This window comes from Corylus avellana, chromosome 7, assembly GCF_965113065.1.
Source record: "Corylus avellana chromosome 7, dhCorAvel1.hap1.2, whole genome shotgun sequence".
NCBI classification, from domain to species: domain Eukaryota; kingdom Viridiplantae; phylum Streptophyta; class Magnoliopsida; order Fagales; family Betulaceae; genus Corylus; species Corylus avellana.
In genome coordinates, this window is record NC_142496.1 from 22002464 (window position 1) to 22020608 (window position 18145).

At 34.7% G+C, this 18145-nt stretch overlaps 2 protein-coding genes across 2 annotated transcripts; both read left to right on the plus strand.

The window, feature by feature from the left end:
- The first annotated feature begins 325 nt into the window (after positions 1–325).
- Positions 326–2731, plus strand: LOC132184365 (putative WRKY transcription factor 7). The gene is made up of 3 exons (XM_059597978.2): positions 326–1155; positions 1243–1368; positions 2257–2731. The coding sequence occupies exons 1-3, from the start codon at positions 428–430 to the stop codon at positions 2420–2422; spliced, it is 1020 nt and encodes a 339-aa protein (XP_059453961.1). The 5' UTR covers positions 326–427; the 3' UTR covers positions 2423–2731.
- Positions 2732–12480: 9749 nt separating this feature from the next.
- LOC132184153 (leucine-rich repeat extensin-like protein 6) lies at positions 12481–14965 on the plus strand. The gene is made up of 2 exons (XM_059597666.2): positions 12481–13343; positions 14128–14965. The coding sequence occupies exons 1-2, from the start codon at positions 12566–12568 to the stop codon at positions 14712–14714; spliced, it is 1365 nt and encodes a 454-aa protein (XP_059453649.2). The 5' UTR covers positions 12481–12565; the 3' UTR covers positions 14715–14965.
- Positions 14966–18145: the final 3180 nt, after the last annotated feature.

Consider the following 18145-nt stretch of genomic DNA (forward strand, 5'->3'; position numbering starts at 1 on the left):
GTCCCCAACTAAACTTTTTTTTTTTCGTTCTTTCTCCGATTTTACCGAGTCAAGAATCCAACGGCTAATCACGACCTTTTGACCTTATCCTCACTCTACCTTCATCATTTTACACGGTCTCCAACCGGTTTATCCCGTCTAGAGGACCCCCACCGCAGAGGAGCGGTCAATATCTTTGCCACGTGGAAGGACAGAACTGGCGGGTTTTGTTTGACGGCAGATAAAGAGAAGCGACAGGTCAGTGGCCCTTTGCCTTGCGTTGGGAGGGCATCAGTTTGACTCGAATCCTCTTTTCCGCTTTTTGCTTTCCTAGTCATCATTTTCCCATATTCTTCAACAACGATCTAATCCGACTTTGTTGTACTATAAATTTTTTATTTTTATTTTTATTGTTCGACAGCCAGTCCAGAAGGGTCAAGGTTTGTTAATGGTGTTGGGGAAATTAATGGCTGTGGAGCTGATGTTGGGGTATGGAGGGGGCAACAGCACTCCGGCAGGGAAGATTGAAGAGGACGCTTTTGCCGTAAAGGAAGCCGCGTCTGCTGGGATTCAGAGCGTTGAGAAGCTCATGAGATTGATGTCTCAAGAACAATACCAGGAGGCCGTCGCTGATTCTGCCATTAACAAAGCTTCTATGGAGGTTGGCGCTGTTGCGGATGTGGCTGTCGACAGGTTCAAGAGGGTAATCTCTCTGCTAGATAGAAGAAGAACCGGCCACGCCCGGTTTCGCAGGGCTCCTGTGGCGCCTCCTCCTCCTCCTCCTCCTCCTCAGCCTCAGAAAACTGAACCGGTTTCCGCTTTTAAGGTTTATTGTCCGAATCCCACACCGATTGTTCGCATCTCTCCGCTCCCAATCCATCCTCAGCCTCAGACCTCGGAGAGGAAGGATGCAGCCGCGGCGACGAGCATCAATTTCTCGCCTTCGCCGCCGATTTCTGCTGCGAATTCCTTCGTGTCGAGTTTGACAGGGGACACGGAAAGTTTGCAGCCGTCTCTGTCGTCCGGGTTTCAAATCACGCACGTGTCCCAGGTGTCGTCAGTCGGAAAGCCACCTCTGTCTTCCTCGTCTCTGAAGAGGAGATGTAACTCGATGGACGGCACGGCAGCCCTCAAGTGCGGCTCGTCTTCTGCCCGATGCCACTGTTCCAAGAAAAGGTTGGTTCATCGTTGTAACCACTTGGAAAAGATGTTTGGGTTGATTTTTGAAACTGAACACCATCTTGATTTTATTTGTTCGAGCAGGAAATCCAAAGTGAAGAGAGTGACCAGAGTCCCTGCAATCAGCCCGAAGATGGCGGATATTCCGCCCGATGAGTATTCCTGGAGAAAATACGGCCAGAAACCTATCAAAGGTTCTCCGCATCCAAGGTGTGTTTATGTCTGGTGCCCACTCCTTCTTTCTTATAACTCCTCTGTTTTTGTTTCCTGTTTTTGAAATTCACAAAAATATAAAATATTCTCAAATAAAAATCATTGAAAAATTGGTGCTTGACACTCTGTTTCAATATTCATCTCAGATTAACCTTCAATTTTTTTTTTTTTTTCATGGGCAATTAACCTTCAATTCGTTGACCTTTCAATTAAACCCGATTCCCGGATCCGGATCCCTTCCAGTTGGGGAGAAATTGAAGGTTTTCTAATTGTTAATTGTGATCCTTCATTTTAGATCTAATGGTCAAAATTATTTAAACATCGATAAAATAAAAGTGAGCATTTAATGTCTCGATTATATAAAAGCAATTGACATTTTATAAATTATTAAATTTAAAATAAAAGACTACAATTAATTAAAAAATTTTATATTTCTCCTCGATTAGAGGAGATCTCACTTCCCCATTCCCCCAATCACTTGCCTGTAGGGGTGCAATGGCAATTTGCCATTTAGTGTCAGTTTTGTGTTGAAACAATTAACTCTTTTATTTAATTGAGTTTGATAATTTAATTTTTATTTATTAATTTTATATTGGGTTCATAAAAAATGTCAAACTTTATTAAGTAGAATAAAAATCAACTTTTTGTGTATGAGTAATAATAAATGTCATGTTTGTGTATATTTAAAATTAATGTAATATTGTAATTTTTAAAATTATCATTAAATTTGTGATAAATTATTATTAAATTTTAATTAAATGATAATTTTAAAAGTATGATAAATTTTAGAAGTATGAGAAGGATAAGAGTATTTTGAGACTCAATAGTTTTGGTTGGTGTGTTAAATGAGTCGCTGACGAGTTTTGTGACTTGTGAGAATTGCAGGGGATATTACAAGTGTAGTAGCTTGAGGGGTTGCCCTGCACGGAAACACGTGGAGCGTGCTCTGGATGATCCGACGATGCTGATTGTGACCTACGAGGGCGATCACAATCACTCTGATCACTCCATCACGGAAGCAACGGCAGCTCTTGTCCTGGAATCATCCTAGTCGATCCGATCCACTCATCCAAAGGCCCAAACGATTAGTGGGTATGTTCGGAATTGCCAGCATCGACGCTTGGATTTGTGTACTTGTGTAGTAGAAGAAGAAGAAGAAGAATAGTTAGCTCCTTTATACAAAATAGGATTCCTTTGTTTTCTTCTTTCCTTTCACCCCTTCAAAACTTTGTTTAGATAAAAGAAAGAATAGGCGAGCGTAAAGATGGTGGATTTTTGTGGGGTTAATCATGCAACTAGTACTGTTTCGTTTTTCTTTTAACTTTTTAAAGTTATTATACTCATTAGAGTTTTGCTTTTATGATTAATTGTTCCAATTTCCACTACACATTTTTTTATGAAAAAGAAAAAGTTGCAATCAATGGGCAGGCTAGAATTTTGAAATTCCTTATAATGACTCGTATCAGAACATTTTTCACCAAAAAACATTATCAGAAACAGAGCCTTTAAGGTTGAGCATGTAAATTGAGGGGATAAAAGCTTTTCCAGAAGATCCCTATTTTGAGGGAATTCACCATCCCCACTTGAGCTTTGTTTGTTTTGATATCGTTCATGGCAAGATTGAACCTCAAAGATGAGTAAAGATGCTTCTCCTATTCCTCTTGGCTCTTCTGGCTCATTCAGGGGTCACTTAGACCCCCAAGAGAGTGTGACATTGTAAGTTGTATAGAAACAACACACTTTCAAACACTCCAGAATTCCTGGAACAGAAGCTTACCACATCAGACAAACAACAAAAACATCCATCAACCAAAAGAAACACAACCAAACCAATACAATACAGTTTTCAAAATTACAGCAGCTACATTCATTCTGCAGACTGCAGCAAAGTTTATATTTCTGAGATTCCCCAACTTTTACAAAGCTCTATATTTTCTTGTGTGCCCTGTTGAACCTTCCTGGAGCCATAATCCCAACTCTCATCTCCCAAGTGATACACTGCAACAACTTTCATCTTTCTGTCTTTCCATTATTGTATCCCCATTTCAGAATATCTTCCCTAGGAGTAGGATAATCATCAATTAAACACTTAATTCATAACCTCCCTCCAAATCATTTTACCAAAACCACAAGCAAAAAACAAGTGATCCCTCCCCTCAATGCAACTCCTACAAATCCAAGCACATTACTACTACATTAAATCCCCATTGCATAAATCTTCCACCCGTATTTAAACTATCCCTCATAGCCGACCAAAGAACAAACGCATGCTTTTGGGATGGCCAATGAATACCAAACTACATTTGTTAAATCACTACTTTTTTTAAAAGTTTAAACTAATAAGAAGAGATAAATTTAATCACTTAATCATTACCTTAACACTCTCTATCACATATGGGGTCAAACTCTCTTTTAATAGATAAGGACCAACAAGTAAAATATTTAATCTAAATATAGGTGATTTGACGGAGTCAAGATTCGATCCCAGAACCTTTAGCTCTAATACCAATACCATGTTAAATCACTAGTTTTCCTTAAAGCTTAAGCTAGTAGTAGACCTATGTGTCTAATGTTAAGCTACCTGAGGATCCTGCTAATCACATAGCCAGTAGCTTCTAGTGTAGCAGTATCACCTAATGATCCACACAACAGATATGGCATCGCAAGTGCACTCGAGCGCAGTCTCTGTAGCGCTCGAGCGTAACCCAACGGCTATAAGAGTTATGCATCAACTGCAACTCTTATTCGTGTCTCTCTTTCTAGTATTGAATGCAACCAGTAATTGATTGCATTCAATTACAACTCTTGTATTACCTATCGACTATTTCTCTCTCTCTTTTGTATGTATTTCTCTATAGTCTTCTAGTATATCTAACATTCTCATTAGATTACTTCTACTTCAAGTTAACCTTGTAAACTTGAAGTTGATTATACTTGTAATTCCTCTCTTATATATCCTCAATGAGAATGCAATGAAAAGTATTCCGCAAAATTCTACTCTTCTAGAATTCTTTTATGATATCAGAGCCTAGCACAGAACGAATGGGACCTACACTACTTACCCCGTAACAAGGACCAGGAAAAATACTGCCCTGCACGTGAGGGAGGGTGTTGAGAAATGATTCCACATTGTCTATGGACAAGATCTTTGACATGTTTATAAAAAATTGACAACCCTCTCTTATTGAACTAGTTTTATGAGATGAGTTAGGCCTACAAATTTCTTCATCTAACAATCAACTTTTGACATATGTTGCAGAATAGAACAAGAGTAAGTGCCCTTCTTCAAAACTACCCAAATAGGTTGATCATTTTCACCAATCTTAACCATACACAATTTGCTCTGCACACAAACATCTCTTCTGATCTAGCAGTTCGCCAACACCATTCTTTACTCTTCAAGACACTTGCCTATCTTCCTTTCATTACTTTGATTGTATTCAAATTTGATTGTAATCACCTACCTTTCAGGTAATTGGATTTGATTGTCTTCAAATTAAATACTATCTCTACCTACCATATTTGTATTATCTTCACTTATCTCAATACTCCTATAAAATACGAGCATTTTGTACCTAAAGTATCATCAAGAATAAGAGCATAATGTAGCCTTTTTGAGCTCTTCCCTAGTGGTGGACCTATGTGTCCAACACCAAACCACTCAAAAATTTTGTGCTTCTATTTTCTCTTATATTACTATTGGCTTTATTTTTTTTCATTTCATTATAAGTTTCTGCATGGTATCATCGATCCTAATCGTCATGTGGATAAAAGTTAGGATTAAAACGGCCTAAAATTTGAGATTTCGACATTGCAACTTTTAATAATTCAAAATTATGATTATAAAAGTCATCATACTTCGAAGGGTAAGTGAAATTTTGCGAAAAAGAAAAAAGAAAAATCTGAAATCTTAACCAATGCTGATTCTCAATGACTAAGAGGTAATTGGGTGGGCTAAGCATCGAATATTGGCATGCTGCTTCTCTACTGTTTCTGTTTCTCACAGCTGGCCCATGCTATTGGGTAGAACCGGGTAAGAATGGGTCAGTTGAAAGGCCCATTAGAATGTGGATCACCACACTATGCTCGTTCACTGTTCAGTAAGTCCGGTAAAGACAAAAAAAAAAAAAAAAAAAAGTTAAGTAAAAGACAACCTCAAAAGATTAAAATAAAAAAATAATTTATGTCACTTTCTGCAGCGACATAATTGTGCGTGTAAGTGTAATTACCATGCAGCACAATCACTCTTTTCTTCGTCGGTGTCGTTTTAAACTTTTTTACGGTCTTTGAATAATAATAACAAGGATGGTTAGGTGTGGTTTTAAACTTTTTTACGGTCATTGAATAATAATAACACAAATGGTTAGGTGTGGTTTTAAACTTTTTTAAGGTCTTCGAATAATAATAACACGGGTTGTTAAACTAACACATTCTATATTATTATTATTATTATCTTAGGCTGTGATTAGTATCTTATGTCACCTATATATTTTTTGGTGCTTAAAAGAAGTTCCCTAAGGCCGCATAGCGAAATCGAAAGATATGAACTTTGAAGCAAATACAGGTATATGAGTTTTATTGCGGTTAGAAGTAATACAACATAATATTCAGCAAGATAACAGACTAAATAGAACAAAAAGGATTGACATAATTATATTTGCTTGAAATACAAGCGTGCAAGGACGGAAAATGGTAGTAATTTATAGACTATCAATGAATTGATAGACCATGGACTTGTTTATTCTTATTTTAACCATGTTTTCTAAATTAGAATCATTAATTGAGATAAAATAATTTGACTTATATTGATCAACTCTTCTGATTATTGATTCAAGAGGGTCACTAAACTTTTTGTTTAAGACCACTACTAGATTAAATAGGAGTACATATCTGACCATTGTCTAAAAAGTGTCATAATCCCAGTTTAGATTATGCCAATTATATGAATATACTTGATTTGCAGATATTTTTTCTTCTACCTAATTAACTACCTTAGTTTTATCAAATAAAGTAACATCTATCTTATTTTTGCTTCATAATTTTGCTGTGATGTTTCTCTCTATTGGATTGTTCAAAACCTCTGACTAAAATACTTATAAATTTCTTATTTCTTTTTTAATTCTTCAATATGCTCTACACTAGGGATTAGATACATCAGAAAGTTGGACTTCCACTCGATTTGATAAATCCTTTCAAATTTTAAAATCTCTTAATTTGGTTCCCTGAACTTTCAATTGCTCTCAATGTGAACCCATTTGTCAGATTTTAAATGTTACATGGTGTTTATACCCATAATTTTTGTATAAAATTTCAACTTTACCTTTAATTCTAAAACGTTTTGTATTTTAAAAAAAATGAAAATCAAGAATATATTGGTCTTTTTTGACATTTTTAACTGCGAAAATTGATGAAAAAGTTTAAATTAATTGTAATTAAAAGTTTAATATATTAAATTAAGAAATTTTAAAGTTTAAAAGATATTTATTAAAAAAAACAAGTATGTATATCCTCATTCGATGACATATAAAGTTGGCATCTCTGACAATTTTGAACAAAACAATGTGGAAAATAGATGAATAAAAAAACATATTATCTTTACAGGTGTCACTCATTACAATTATAAAATAGATTTATGGTCGTCATTATTGATCCCTTATCATTAATTTTCTCCGACAGGATAGATTACAAAGCCATCTTGACCGTCCAAATTGAAGTGACGTGAGTGGCTGAGTCAGCAAAGTTACGTTGCACTTTGGAATTTTGTTCCTTCTCCTTTCGAAAAAGGAAGCAACTGGGCCATGCACGCAATGCACGCACTATTCCCGGAGACCCAAATGCCTTCTCCATTGACTGCGAAAACAAACACCAAGTCAAGAAGATTAAAACACCTAATTTCACTTAATTTAAACGATGAAAGTAGATAATCGGGTGCTTAGTACAACAACCAAGTGGAAATTCTCTTCGTCTCTTTTGCTTTTTCTTTGTTTAAATTTTTTTTTTTTTTAACTCTTTTGCTTTTCCTTTGTTAAGCATCTTTTGTGTTTCCTAACAACTCCTCCTTTCATATTGAAAGGAAAGAAAGCAAGAAACTGAAAATGATGTGGGTGTCGGTGAAATTTGGCTTACATGCTATTATTTTAATAATAACATGTATGTTATAGTTTAATCAACGATCCATAATGACTCTTAAAGTTGACTTACTTTTAAAAGTTTTTAATATGAGAGAGAAAATGAAGAGAGATTTAGAGAAATTCAATCTTGACTGTTGATTAAACTACAACATACATGTTATTATTTTAATAACAGCGTGTAAGCCGAATCTGTGTCAGTGTCACACCCAAGTGAATCTTTACTTGAATAGTCGGTGTGAATATAAATAATGTTAGTGTTTGGGTTATTTTACATTAGTTATGAAAATGATTGGTCATTAGTTTATAAATGTGAATAAAGACTCATATTTTGAATTAACTTTTAGAGTTGAGAAATACTCAAGACTACCCAACAGTTAGAAGAATGACAAGATTATTTTTGGTGTTATTTTAAATGTGACATAGTTATATTTGGGATAACACAATGAATAATCTACTTATCATTCTATCAATACTTGGGTGGATTTTTAAGTTTAACAAAGATGGATTTAAAAGTTAATTGGGACTACGTACAACATCATCATTGATTCATTATGCAATAATTATCATCAAATAAAAAGTGGTTTCTATCGTTATTTTGAAACAAAACTCTTAATTTTACTTGCTTCTTCTCCTTCTAACAATACGCATCACTTTAGAGCATTTTCAGCCGATGTTAGAAGGGTTCATATTTTGCTCATATGAACCCTTTTAGCTCTCCAGCAAATGCTCAAAAGTAAAACATTTGTTACACATACGAAAGTTCATTGTAGCACATAATATCGAGAACAATAGTTTATTTTTTATTGATTTCTTTAACCATTCTCTCTCTCTTATTACATTGAAAAATAATAATTAAAGAAAATAACAAGTAAAATAAATAATCTTTTCTCTGCCAATAAATCTTTTTATCTATTGCCCTTATCAAAGCCCAGTGTTCAAGCTCTTAATTAACCAGTGACGACGCCCTTGATTACAAGTTTTTGCCAACGTTATATGTTGCTTTCTCATAGTGTCGGTGGTCGTTCGTATGGAAATTATTTCCTGCTTTTAACGGGCTTACTACAATGGACCACGAAGATCGACTTTTTGATCTTTGATAATGCCTTTATTCTCGTTAGCTTTTTTCTCTGCCAAGAGATCTTTTAATCTATTCCTTCCTATCCTTACTTCCTTTTTTGTTTTTTTTTTTTTGTTTCTGATTTCTTCTTCGAGAAAACAGTACCTAGTTGCTTTATCTCTCTTGTGTCCATAAAAGAAACATATATATATATTTCTCCGTACACAGAACCACTCGGCAGATATTGAAATTTCTGAAGAAAGCAAAGGAATCCCACTCGGCAGATATAGAAATTTCTAAAGAAAGCAAAGGAATCCCACTCGGCTCTATGCTTGGATTGGCCCACTGTCTTTTTTTTTTTTTCCTTCTTCTTTTTACTTGCACCTCTTTTTATAGGCTTATGAAGAAAAAAAAAAAGAAAAGAAAAAAAAGAGGAAGCAGAATCACGTGGGAGGTTTCTTATATGATTGAATCAAATGAAATGATTGATGAGTGCTTTTATTTTTGTACCATATATTTGATTTGTGTCACACATGCATATCATTCTATTCAATGAATAGCTAATGTCATTGCAATCACCTGCTCCATTGAGTATATCGAATATTCTTTTGTTCCTATTTAAAACTCTTGCATGGGCTTGTTTGTTAATATTTTTTTAGGACTACTCTTTACCAAATATATATATATATATATATATAGTAACAAATAACTCAATATATAAAACAAGCACTCCAAATTATGTTCATCTTTAAATCAAACCATAACAAAAATATAAAAAGTACATTTTAAAAAGAATGAGAAATGTTTGGTTTTTATTATTTGCCCTTCTCTTTTCCATCTCCATATGAGAGATGAACAACTTCACCATTGAATTTGTGGAACCCAATTTTATAAATTCAATGTTAAATTAACAAAAAAAAAGAATGGACGGAGAATGTGTAAGAGAATTACAACAACAATATATATATATATATATATATATATATATATATATATATATATATATATATATATATATATATAAAATGACTCCATATACTTTTATTTTTATATTAATGATTGTGTCACTTCAAACTAAAATATACAAATTAGGAAGAAATTTTTTTATGGATCCACTTTGGTTTTAAGATAAGTGATGGATCTTAATTCAAATTAAGAGTGGTAAGGATCATTCCCCGTAACCATTTTTTTTATTCAATTAGAAAAAAAGAAAAAGAAAAAGAAAAAGTGATGTATCCTAACCTAGCTAGTGGGAAGCAACTATTCCATAGATTCAAGAAAAATCGAGGAGGATGAGTGTCGGCATGGGTTTTTTTCTAATCATAGGGTCGAGGAATAAGAACTACCTATGTATTGGATTGTTTGCCTAGAGTAGATCTGTTGTTACAACTGAAGATTAGTTATGGGTTAGTGGATGTTTGGCGTCATAGTTTGGACTTCAATATAAGATCTGTTTGTTATTGCCCTCTATGATGTATAATCTTTTAGCTTCGACTTTGATCTTTTAACTTCGGCTCGGATCTTGATTGTAAGAGCTTTTATGCTCTTGAGTACTTTTCTATAAATGAGATCAAATTGATTTTTCAAGAAAAAAAAAAAAAATCAAGAAAGTGCATAAAAACTAAAGAAAAAACACTCCTCAAGTGATTCTTACTAAGAAAACTGAAAATTACATCAACTAGGTGGCCATTCTGTCTTTATTGAGCTTAAATAGAAATAGGATTATAGCTAAGAAAAGAAAAATACAAAAATACCCTTATTGGAAGTTCGATCGATCAAACATTAATTTTGATCTATCAACATTTCATTCTCGATTGATCGAACCTCTCAAGAATTTGCACCGTACATATCACTTGGATTAATCGGATCAGCGATGGAGTCACTCAAAAACTAGTACTGAACATCATCCCTTCCATTCGATTGACCAACCGTTACCTTTCAATTGATGGAATTCTCATTCTCGAACCTTTTCATGAAATTATTCGCTATATGATCTACGTCAATAAACTCACCAAACATATATATACACTATTTGATGGTTCTTGGTTAAATAATAATGAATTGCTCATATAATTACATTATGAAAAAAGGTAGTTTTCGTGTATTAGATTATCATAGAGTAGATGTTATGTGTCCATAAACTATAGGGAGAAAAGAAAAGAAAAAGAAAAGAGAGATGTTCCCATGTACTCAATGTACAGGGTTAAATATAAAGTGGTTCATATATATGCTTTTTGTGGGTATCAAATTAGTCTTTGAATTTCCAAAAGTGATCAAATTAATTTTTGTGCTTTTTTGACAATGTAAAATAAATCTTTTTGTCTACTTCCGTTAAGAGTTTTTTTTTTTTTTTTTCTTGTACAATTTCTAGTTATAAGTGAAGAATGACATTTCAAAGCAAATAACGATGGGTTAGATGTAGAAGAAAACCCACGATTTGATTACAGGCTAAGCATGATTTTATCTTTAATGATATGGTGAGATTCCCGAAAGAATCAAATAGAGAATTGATTTAATAGTATTTGATGATTGTTCAACAATAATTATGTGAAGACATTACATATGGTGGACCGCAATTTGACCAACTGGCTTTTTCTTTTTCTCAACACATGACTGAAAAAAATAGATGAATAAATTATTTTAAGCTCAGAAAGTACAAAGAGTAATATATATCACTTTCGAAAACTCAAGGATTGATTTGATACACATTAAAAGCACATGTACCCTGCACTTTTCTATTTAACCCGAGTAGTGGCACGCCGTGTAGGAAATTTTTTTAAAAAAATATTTTAATGCAAAAAATTAAAAAAAAAATTGTCGGTGTGCTATTTTACTTGACCCATTTAACCCTATTGCATAACTACAAGCATAAAAACAATTGATAAACTTAAAAGCATAAGTACCGTCTGCTCGGCATTGCAATGACTATTTAAGTGTATATGTATTCATTTTTAAGAGGTAGCTCAATCGGTTAGGACTGTGTATAATAAAGTAGATATCACTATTTCAAATCTTCCTTCTCCCTTTTATACGGACATGTAAAAAAAGAAGAAGTGTATATGCATTCCTAATTGGATGAAAAACAATTGATAAACAACAATCATTTGAAGAGAGTGACAGTAAAGAGAGATGACCATAAAATGTAGATAATACTTTAATTAGGTCGTGATATAAATTGAGTGTTTTGTACTCTCGAATATGAAGTAAACATTTAACCTTACAATAATGAAAAATAATATAACCCTTCATATCAAATAATTTTTTTTAGGACATAAATTTCCTCTAAAACAGTTTGTAAAAAATTTCCTTTAAACCTATTTCAATAAGTGTCAAGTGTTATCTCTCTTATATTTTATTTAAAATTTTTAATAGTCATCTATTATCATTCTACTAACTTAGAAGCTTTTAGTTTAAGGACACTTGTCACTTATTAAAATTGGTCGATTTTTTTTTTTTCATAGTGGCCTAATTAAAATAAATGATAAACTTCACTTTAGCCCCATAACTTCTACACGATTTGACAAATCCCTTAAACTTTCAAATCTTTCAATTTGGACCTCTGAACTTTCAATTGCTCTCAATGTGGACCCCTCCGACAATTTAAGCCGTTAAAAATATATAAAAAAAAAACCAAAATATCTATGATTTTTCCTTTTCTTTTTTTTTTTTTAATAAAAAAAGTTTTGGAATTAAGGGTGAAGTTGAAATTTTATACAAATTAAAATCAGGAGTATAAATGTTATGTAATGTTTAAAATCTGATGAAAGGATCCACATTAAAAGCAATTGAAAGTTCAGATGCCTAAAATGAGAGATTTAAACGTCTAAAAATTATCAAAATCGCCTTAAAGTTTAATGAGTTAAATTAAAGACTCTCCTAGAATAAACAAAGATTTATAGTCGTCGGGGCCATCTCCTTCCCAGGGACATCTCTGTACTATAAAAGTAGCGATTCGCTTCTTCTGCCTGCACAAACTTGCTCCTTTCATCTTTCTGTCGAACTGTTGATGCACAGGACGATGCTCCCTCGGCTTCTTTTACCCCTGTTCGTCTTTTTCTCCTTTTTCTTGCAATATTCACTTGCCCAACCTGCCGGATGTCCGAGATGTCCTTTAATATCACCACCACCTCGTCCCAACCCTTTGATCAATCGCCGCCCGCGAGCCCCGCTATACCCACCATCACTTCATCTCATGCCCCGCCGCCCACCCAACAATCCTGGACCCTTGGCTAACAGAGCTAGGATTCTCTTCATCACCCAGGAGCTCAAAAGGAACATCACCTACGACCCCCAAAACTTTACCGGCACCTGGGTCGGCAACAACTACTGCCTCTTCAAGGGCTTCTATTGTGACACTGTGCCTGACTTGAACATCACCGGACTCGCCGGCATTCTCTTCAACGGCGCGAGGTTTGGCGGCCGCTTCTTAAACTTTTACCGCTTTATCCGCAACTTGCCCGACATTGCCATCTTCCATGCCAACTCCAACAACTTCAGCGGCGTGATTAACCGAAATCTCAACCAGTTGCGCTATTTCTACGAGCTCGACCTGAGTAACAACAAGTTCCTCGGAGGGTTCCCCTCGAGTGTCATCGGCGCCACCAATCTAACCTTCGTGGACCTTAGGTTCAACACTTACGCCGGGCAGGTCCCGGCTTCGTTGTTCAACGTTGACACCGACGTGTTGTTCATCAACAACAACGGGTTCAACCGGTCAATTCCAGCTGGCACATTCGGAAACACGCCGGCACTCTTCCTCACCCTAGCCAACAACAAGTTCACCGGTACGTTTAAAAAGTAAAGTTTCCGCGGATGCAACTGTGAGATTTGTTTTTCTCGCATCAAATAAAGTAAAAAGAAAGAGAGTAATATACTTAAATGATTAAGCCCATTGTCTTAAGACAAAGTTTTCCTCTAACCCAAATTTCCTTTGACATAGTAACATGTGTAATTTTTCATGTAAAAAATACATTAAAAAAGCATGCATTTCTCACATGCATGTTATTTTTTTTAGTTTGGAGGAAAATTATGTTCGTGTCTTAATATTTAAATTAATTTACTTTGGAGTAACTTCACTTTAAACTCTTAAATTACTAATTGATTTAAGTAGTCTTCAAACTTCAAAACTTCTCAATTTGGACCTTTGAACTTTCATGAATTGCAATCAATTTAAACTTTTCTGTCAGATTTAGCCGTTAACTTTCTTGATTTACCTCAATTTTTTTTTTAAAAAAAAACTTTATTATTATTTTTATTTTTTAATTTGAAATTTTATAAAAAATTTAGGGTTATAAACGTCATTGTCTTATTTTTAAGGTTTAAAATCTGACAAAATGGTTTAAATTAATTGTAATTGAAAGTTCAAAATCAAATTAAGAGATTTTGAAATTTGGGACTTCTCAAATTACTTAATAATTTAAGAGTATAAAGTGAAGTTACCCATTTACTTTTGTTTGATTTCCTTTGCATTTATTTCCCGACAAAATTTAAGGATGAAGAGATTATTTGAATTCGATTCAAAAATTCTTCTCTACTACCAAATTAATAATTTGATTTATAATCTAACAGGCGGCATTCCTCGGAGTATCGGCCGAGCTTGGAGGACCCTACTGGAGGTGCTATTCTTGAACAACAGGTTGACGGGTTGTCTCCCATTTGAAATCGGGTACTTGATAAAGGCCACCGTGTTCGACGTCGGCGGCAACCTCTTGACGGGGACGATACCGCAGTCATTCGGGTGCTTGCAAAAGCTGCAGCTACTAAACCTGGCGCACAACGAGTTCTACGGGACGATACCGGAGAACTTGTGCCGACTACCGAACGCGTACAATTTCTCGCTGTCATACAACTACTTCAGCCAAGTCGGGCCGGCGTGCCTGAGGTTGATAAGGGCGAGGAGGCTTGACGTGAGGAGGAACTGCATTGTGGGGCTCCCGCAGCAGAGGTCGGCCGCCGAGTGTACGCGCTTCTCCGCTAGGGCTAAAAGCTGCGCCCGAGCGAATACTTTCAACTTCGTTCCCTGTAGGCTAGCTACTAGTACGGCTAATTTGGCTGATGCTGAGGATGAGGAAGAAGGGCGGCGTCTTGCTACAATTGATGAGATGCCAGCTCCTACACCGAGGACCTACGCTGCGCTCGAGAAGCCTCACCATTGATGATCGATCGGATGACATTATTATCCAATTGGTCCATCTAGTGCTCTGTTTGTTATCCCTGCTATCTGCGTGTGTTGTAAGAGGCTTAATTAATTATCTTCTTTCTTTCTTTTTTCGTCAGAATCGGAACATTGTGGCTAATTGTAATTAGGTTCAAGTGTTTCGCGTTTGCTTCGTATGTAATGTAACTACTTTTTATTTGGGATGTTAGATCTTTCATCTGAAATTAATAAAATCTTGGTGTTTGTGTTTGTCTTCGTTCCTTTTCCTCTTCTCTCTCTTGTCTTTTAGTATTCAAAAGAAACAAAAATATATCGACAGCCTTTTTTTACGCTATATCCTATATGCGACTTTTGTGGTTTATTGGGAGTGTGATGCACTATTTTACAGATTCGGCTTCAGTGCTGTTGTTTAAAACTACAGAATATATGACAGATTTAATCTAACTTAAAGTGTGTTCTTACGTGTCTAACACCTTTACTTGGAAAAAGAAAAGAAAAGGCACCGTCTTTTTCTGTCTCTGTAATCTGTCACACTCTCTCTACTCTCTCTCTATAACGCGAACCTGAATTACTGTCTCTCTCTCTTTCTTTCTCCAATCTGATTTCAACGTGTAGACCCTTATTTCACCCTTTTCAACGTTGTTTTGGTCATATTCTCTCTTGCTTCGTTTCTCTCTTAGGTAAACAAAACCAAGATAGACTGTTTTGCTTCTATTCAAAAAAACAGTAAAAAATTCCATACGTTATACTGAAAAGAACCCAATTAATTGTCGTCACTAATATACAGAACGGTTTGTTTTTTGTCGGTGTATGCTGCCTCCATGAAGCTCAAAGGAATCAATAGTCTTTCGCACTGCAATCATAGATATGGACAAATAATTGAATTTCAACTGTTATCTTCAACTGGGGACACAGTGACTAAAATAGTGATGAGTACGTAAGACACAATTTTGCATCCTATGCTTAAAACTATGACATTAATGGCAGCTATGTGTTTGTTGTGGCAGGAGCATCCGCAACAGCACTGAGAGGAGGAAGCTGGGCATCTTCTTATGCGGAACCGGCAATCCCATTGATGGCTGCTGGCATTGTGACTCCAACAGCTGGCACAAAAACCACAAGCGTCTTGCCGGAGATTTGGTTCAGGTTAAAGAAAGAGAACAGAGAGAGAAAGTCTGTGAGAGAGAGCGAGAGACTGCCTTTTCTTTTCTTTTTCCAAGTAACGGCGTTAGTGGTTTTCTTTTTCCAAGTAACGGTGTATCCGTTACTGGGTTGGGCTTGAAATTGTTGAATGAGTGTTAAACAGCATATACCACTTTTAAAGACGGAATTCGAACCCGGAGAGCTCAACACTAGAGCGTTGGACGCAAGCTGTGGATTGGATTGGGCCGAATGTAGGCTTTGATCTGCCTAGCCTGGTGTGTTAGTTAGTGAGCTGGCGGCCTATTATAGGTCTGTGCTTATGTTATGTTGAGACAGGTTTCGGACACTCATTCAAAAATTTCAAGCCCAACCCAGTAACGGATACACCTAAAAGCTCCTGCAAGTGGTGTGCCAAATGTTGGATCCCAACATTCATGATTATTTGGACGACAACATAAGTTTACTCATCAAACTCTCCAAATATTTCGACAACACTTTTTGTCCGATCCGTTGTGTGTTTATAGAAACTATGAGATGTATCCGTACAAACTGATTCGTAGTTAATTCTTATAAATCAGTTTAAAAAATTATTAAATATTTTTTAACATATGAGAAGCACATATATATATTTTTTAATAATGTGCTTATAGTCGTACATGGTCTTATAATGCTTATAACATTTTGTTCTACATATTAATAACAGGAAAAATCGTACTTATAATTTGATTGTGAGTAATATATTCACAACTTGTTCTAAACAAAAAAAGTTGTCGGTCAAACAAACTAGATTGCATAAATGTATGTACCTTTGCTTTTTTTGTTTTTTTAACATGCCCGAGGAAAAACAATATTTAATCTTGTGATCGTTATCTCATGACACATGATTTTTAGCCGATTAAACTATCTTTAAAATTGTTAGATGGTTCAAAGCCAACATGATTACCAGCTGGACCCAATTATATGCAATAGCCGCCACAAGGAAATTGATGTGGGAATCCATTTGGGAAAAGGGAGCTATAAGTAAGAAAGAATTGAGAATAACCTGCAGCTCTCCTTTAATGGATATTGGACTGGGCAGGTAGTGAAGTGGACAACTGTTACTCACCAAACATTACTTTTTAAAAAAATTGGCTAAAGCTAGACTGATAACCCAAAATTAGTTTTAAGAGATTTTAAATTAAGAGAAATGTTTTATTTATTTATTTATTTTTTGTCTAACTCCAAAATATGTAAATCTATCATTAAATCTATATGACCCACATGTGAGTTCTACATATTTAATCATGTGGATCATATATATTCAATTGTGAATTTACAAAAGAGATGGACAAAAAATAAAAAGAAATGATTTAGGTCAATATTTGTTTCCATATTTTTCTCATCTCATTCTACAAATTCAATATATTAACAGTTAGATTTGTAGACTCCACACAAATTCAATGGTGAATTCATTCATTCACTATAAAAATAGTTAAAAATAAAATTAATTCCATCAATTCTCAAAAATAAATGTGTAACAGATCTCTTGAATTAAATTAAAGTTCATTTTGTTTCCATGTAAAGTGTGTTATATCGAAAAAAAAAAAAAGTTTAGCTTTTATTTTATTATTTTTTTTTTAATAAAAAGTGGTTATTTTTCGTTTTTTGTTTTGTAATCTTGAAAATAGTTAGTTAGAAAAATATTTTTCGAAATTTAGCTCTTATAGAAAATCAAAAAATATTTATTATATTTTCATATAATCTGAGAAGTTGCGAAAAAGATAGAGACGACGATGAAGAGCTACAAAGAAAAAGAATGTGTGAGAATATAAGGCATTCAGGGATAATTGCTTGCCTGTAAAGCTTGCAATTTGAGTAGGTAATTGCGAGATGATCTTTGTGGGGAGGGCAGATAGGCCCTATAAAGAGTTATCTCACAGTTGTTTGTCCAAGAGTATGGGAGAGCGGAAAAAATAGTTTACGCTTACGGATGGAGAAAATAGTTTACATATATGAAAGCGTAAACTATTTAAAGACTCGTGAATGTTATTTTTCTTTGTCAACTGAAAAGATTTTCAATTTAAGTAATATTTTTGTTGATTTAGCTAGCCACTTTTCAAAACCATTAAACATCAAACTCTCCAAATAATTTTATACTTTAACTAAATATTATTATTTATTAGTGAAACAAACTACCATGAAACTAACTTTAATATCTAGCTGATATGGCATGTACATGTCTCCGATGGACAGTTTAATCCGTTAGACCATACTTTATGGAGCGAAAGTCATTAATTTGAATCTCCT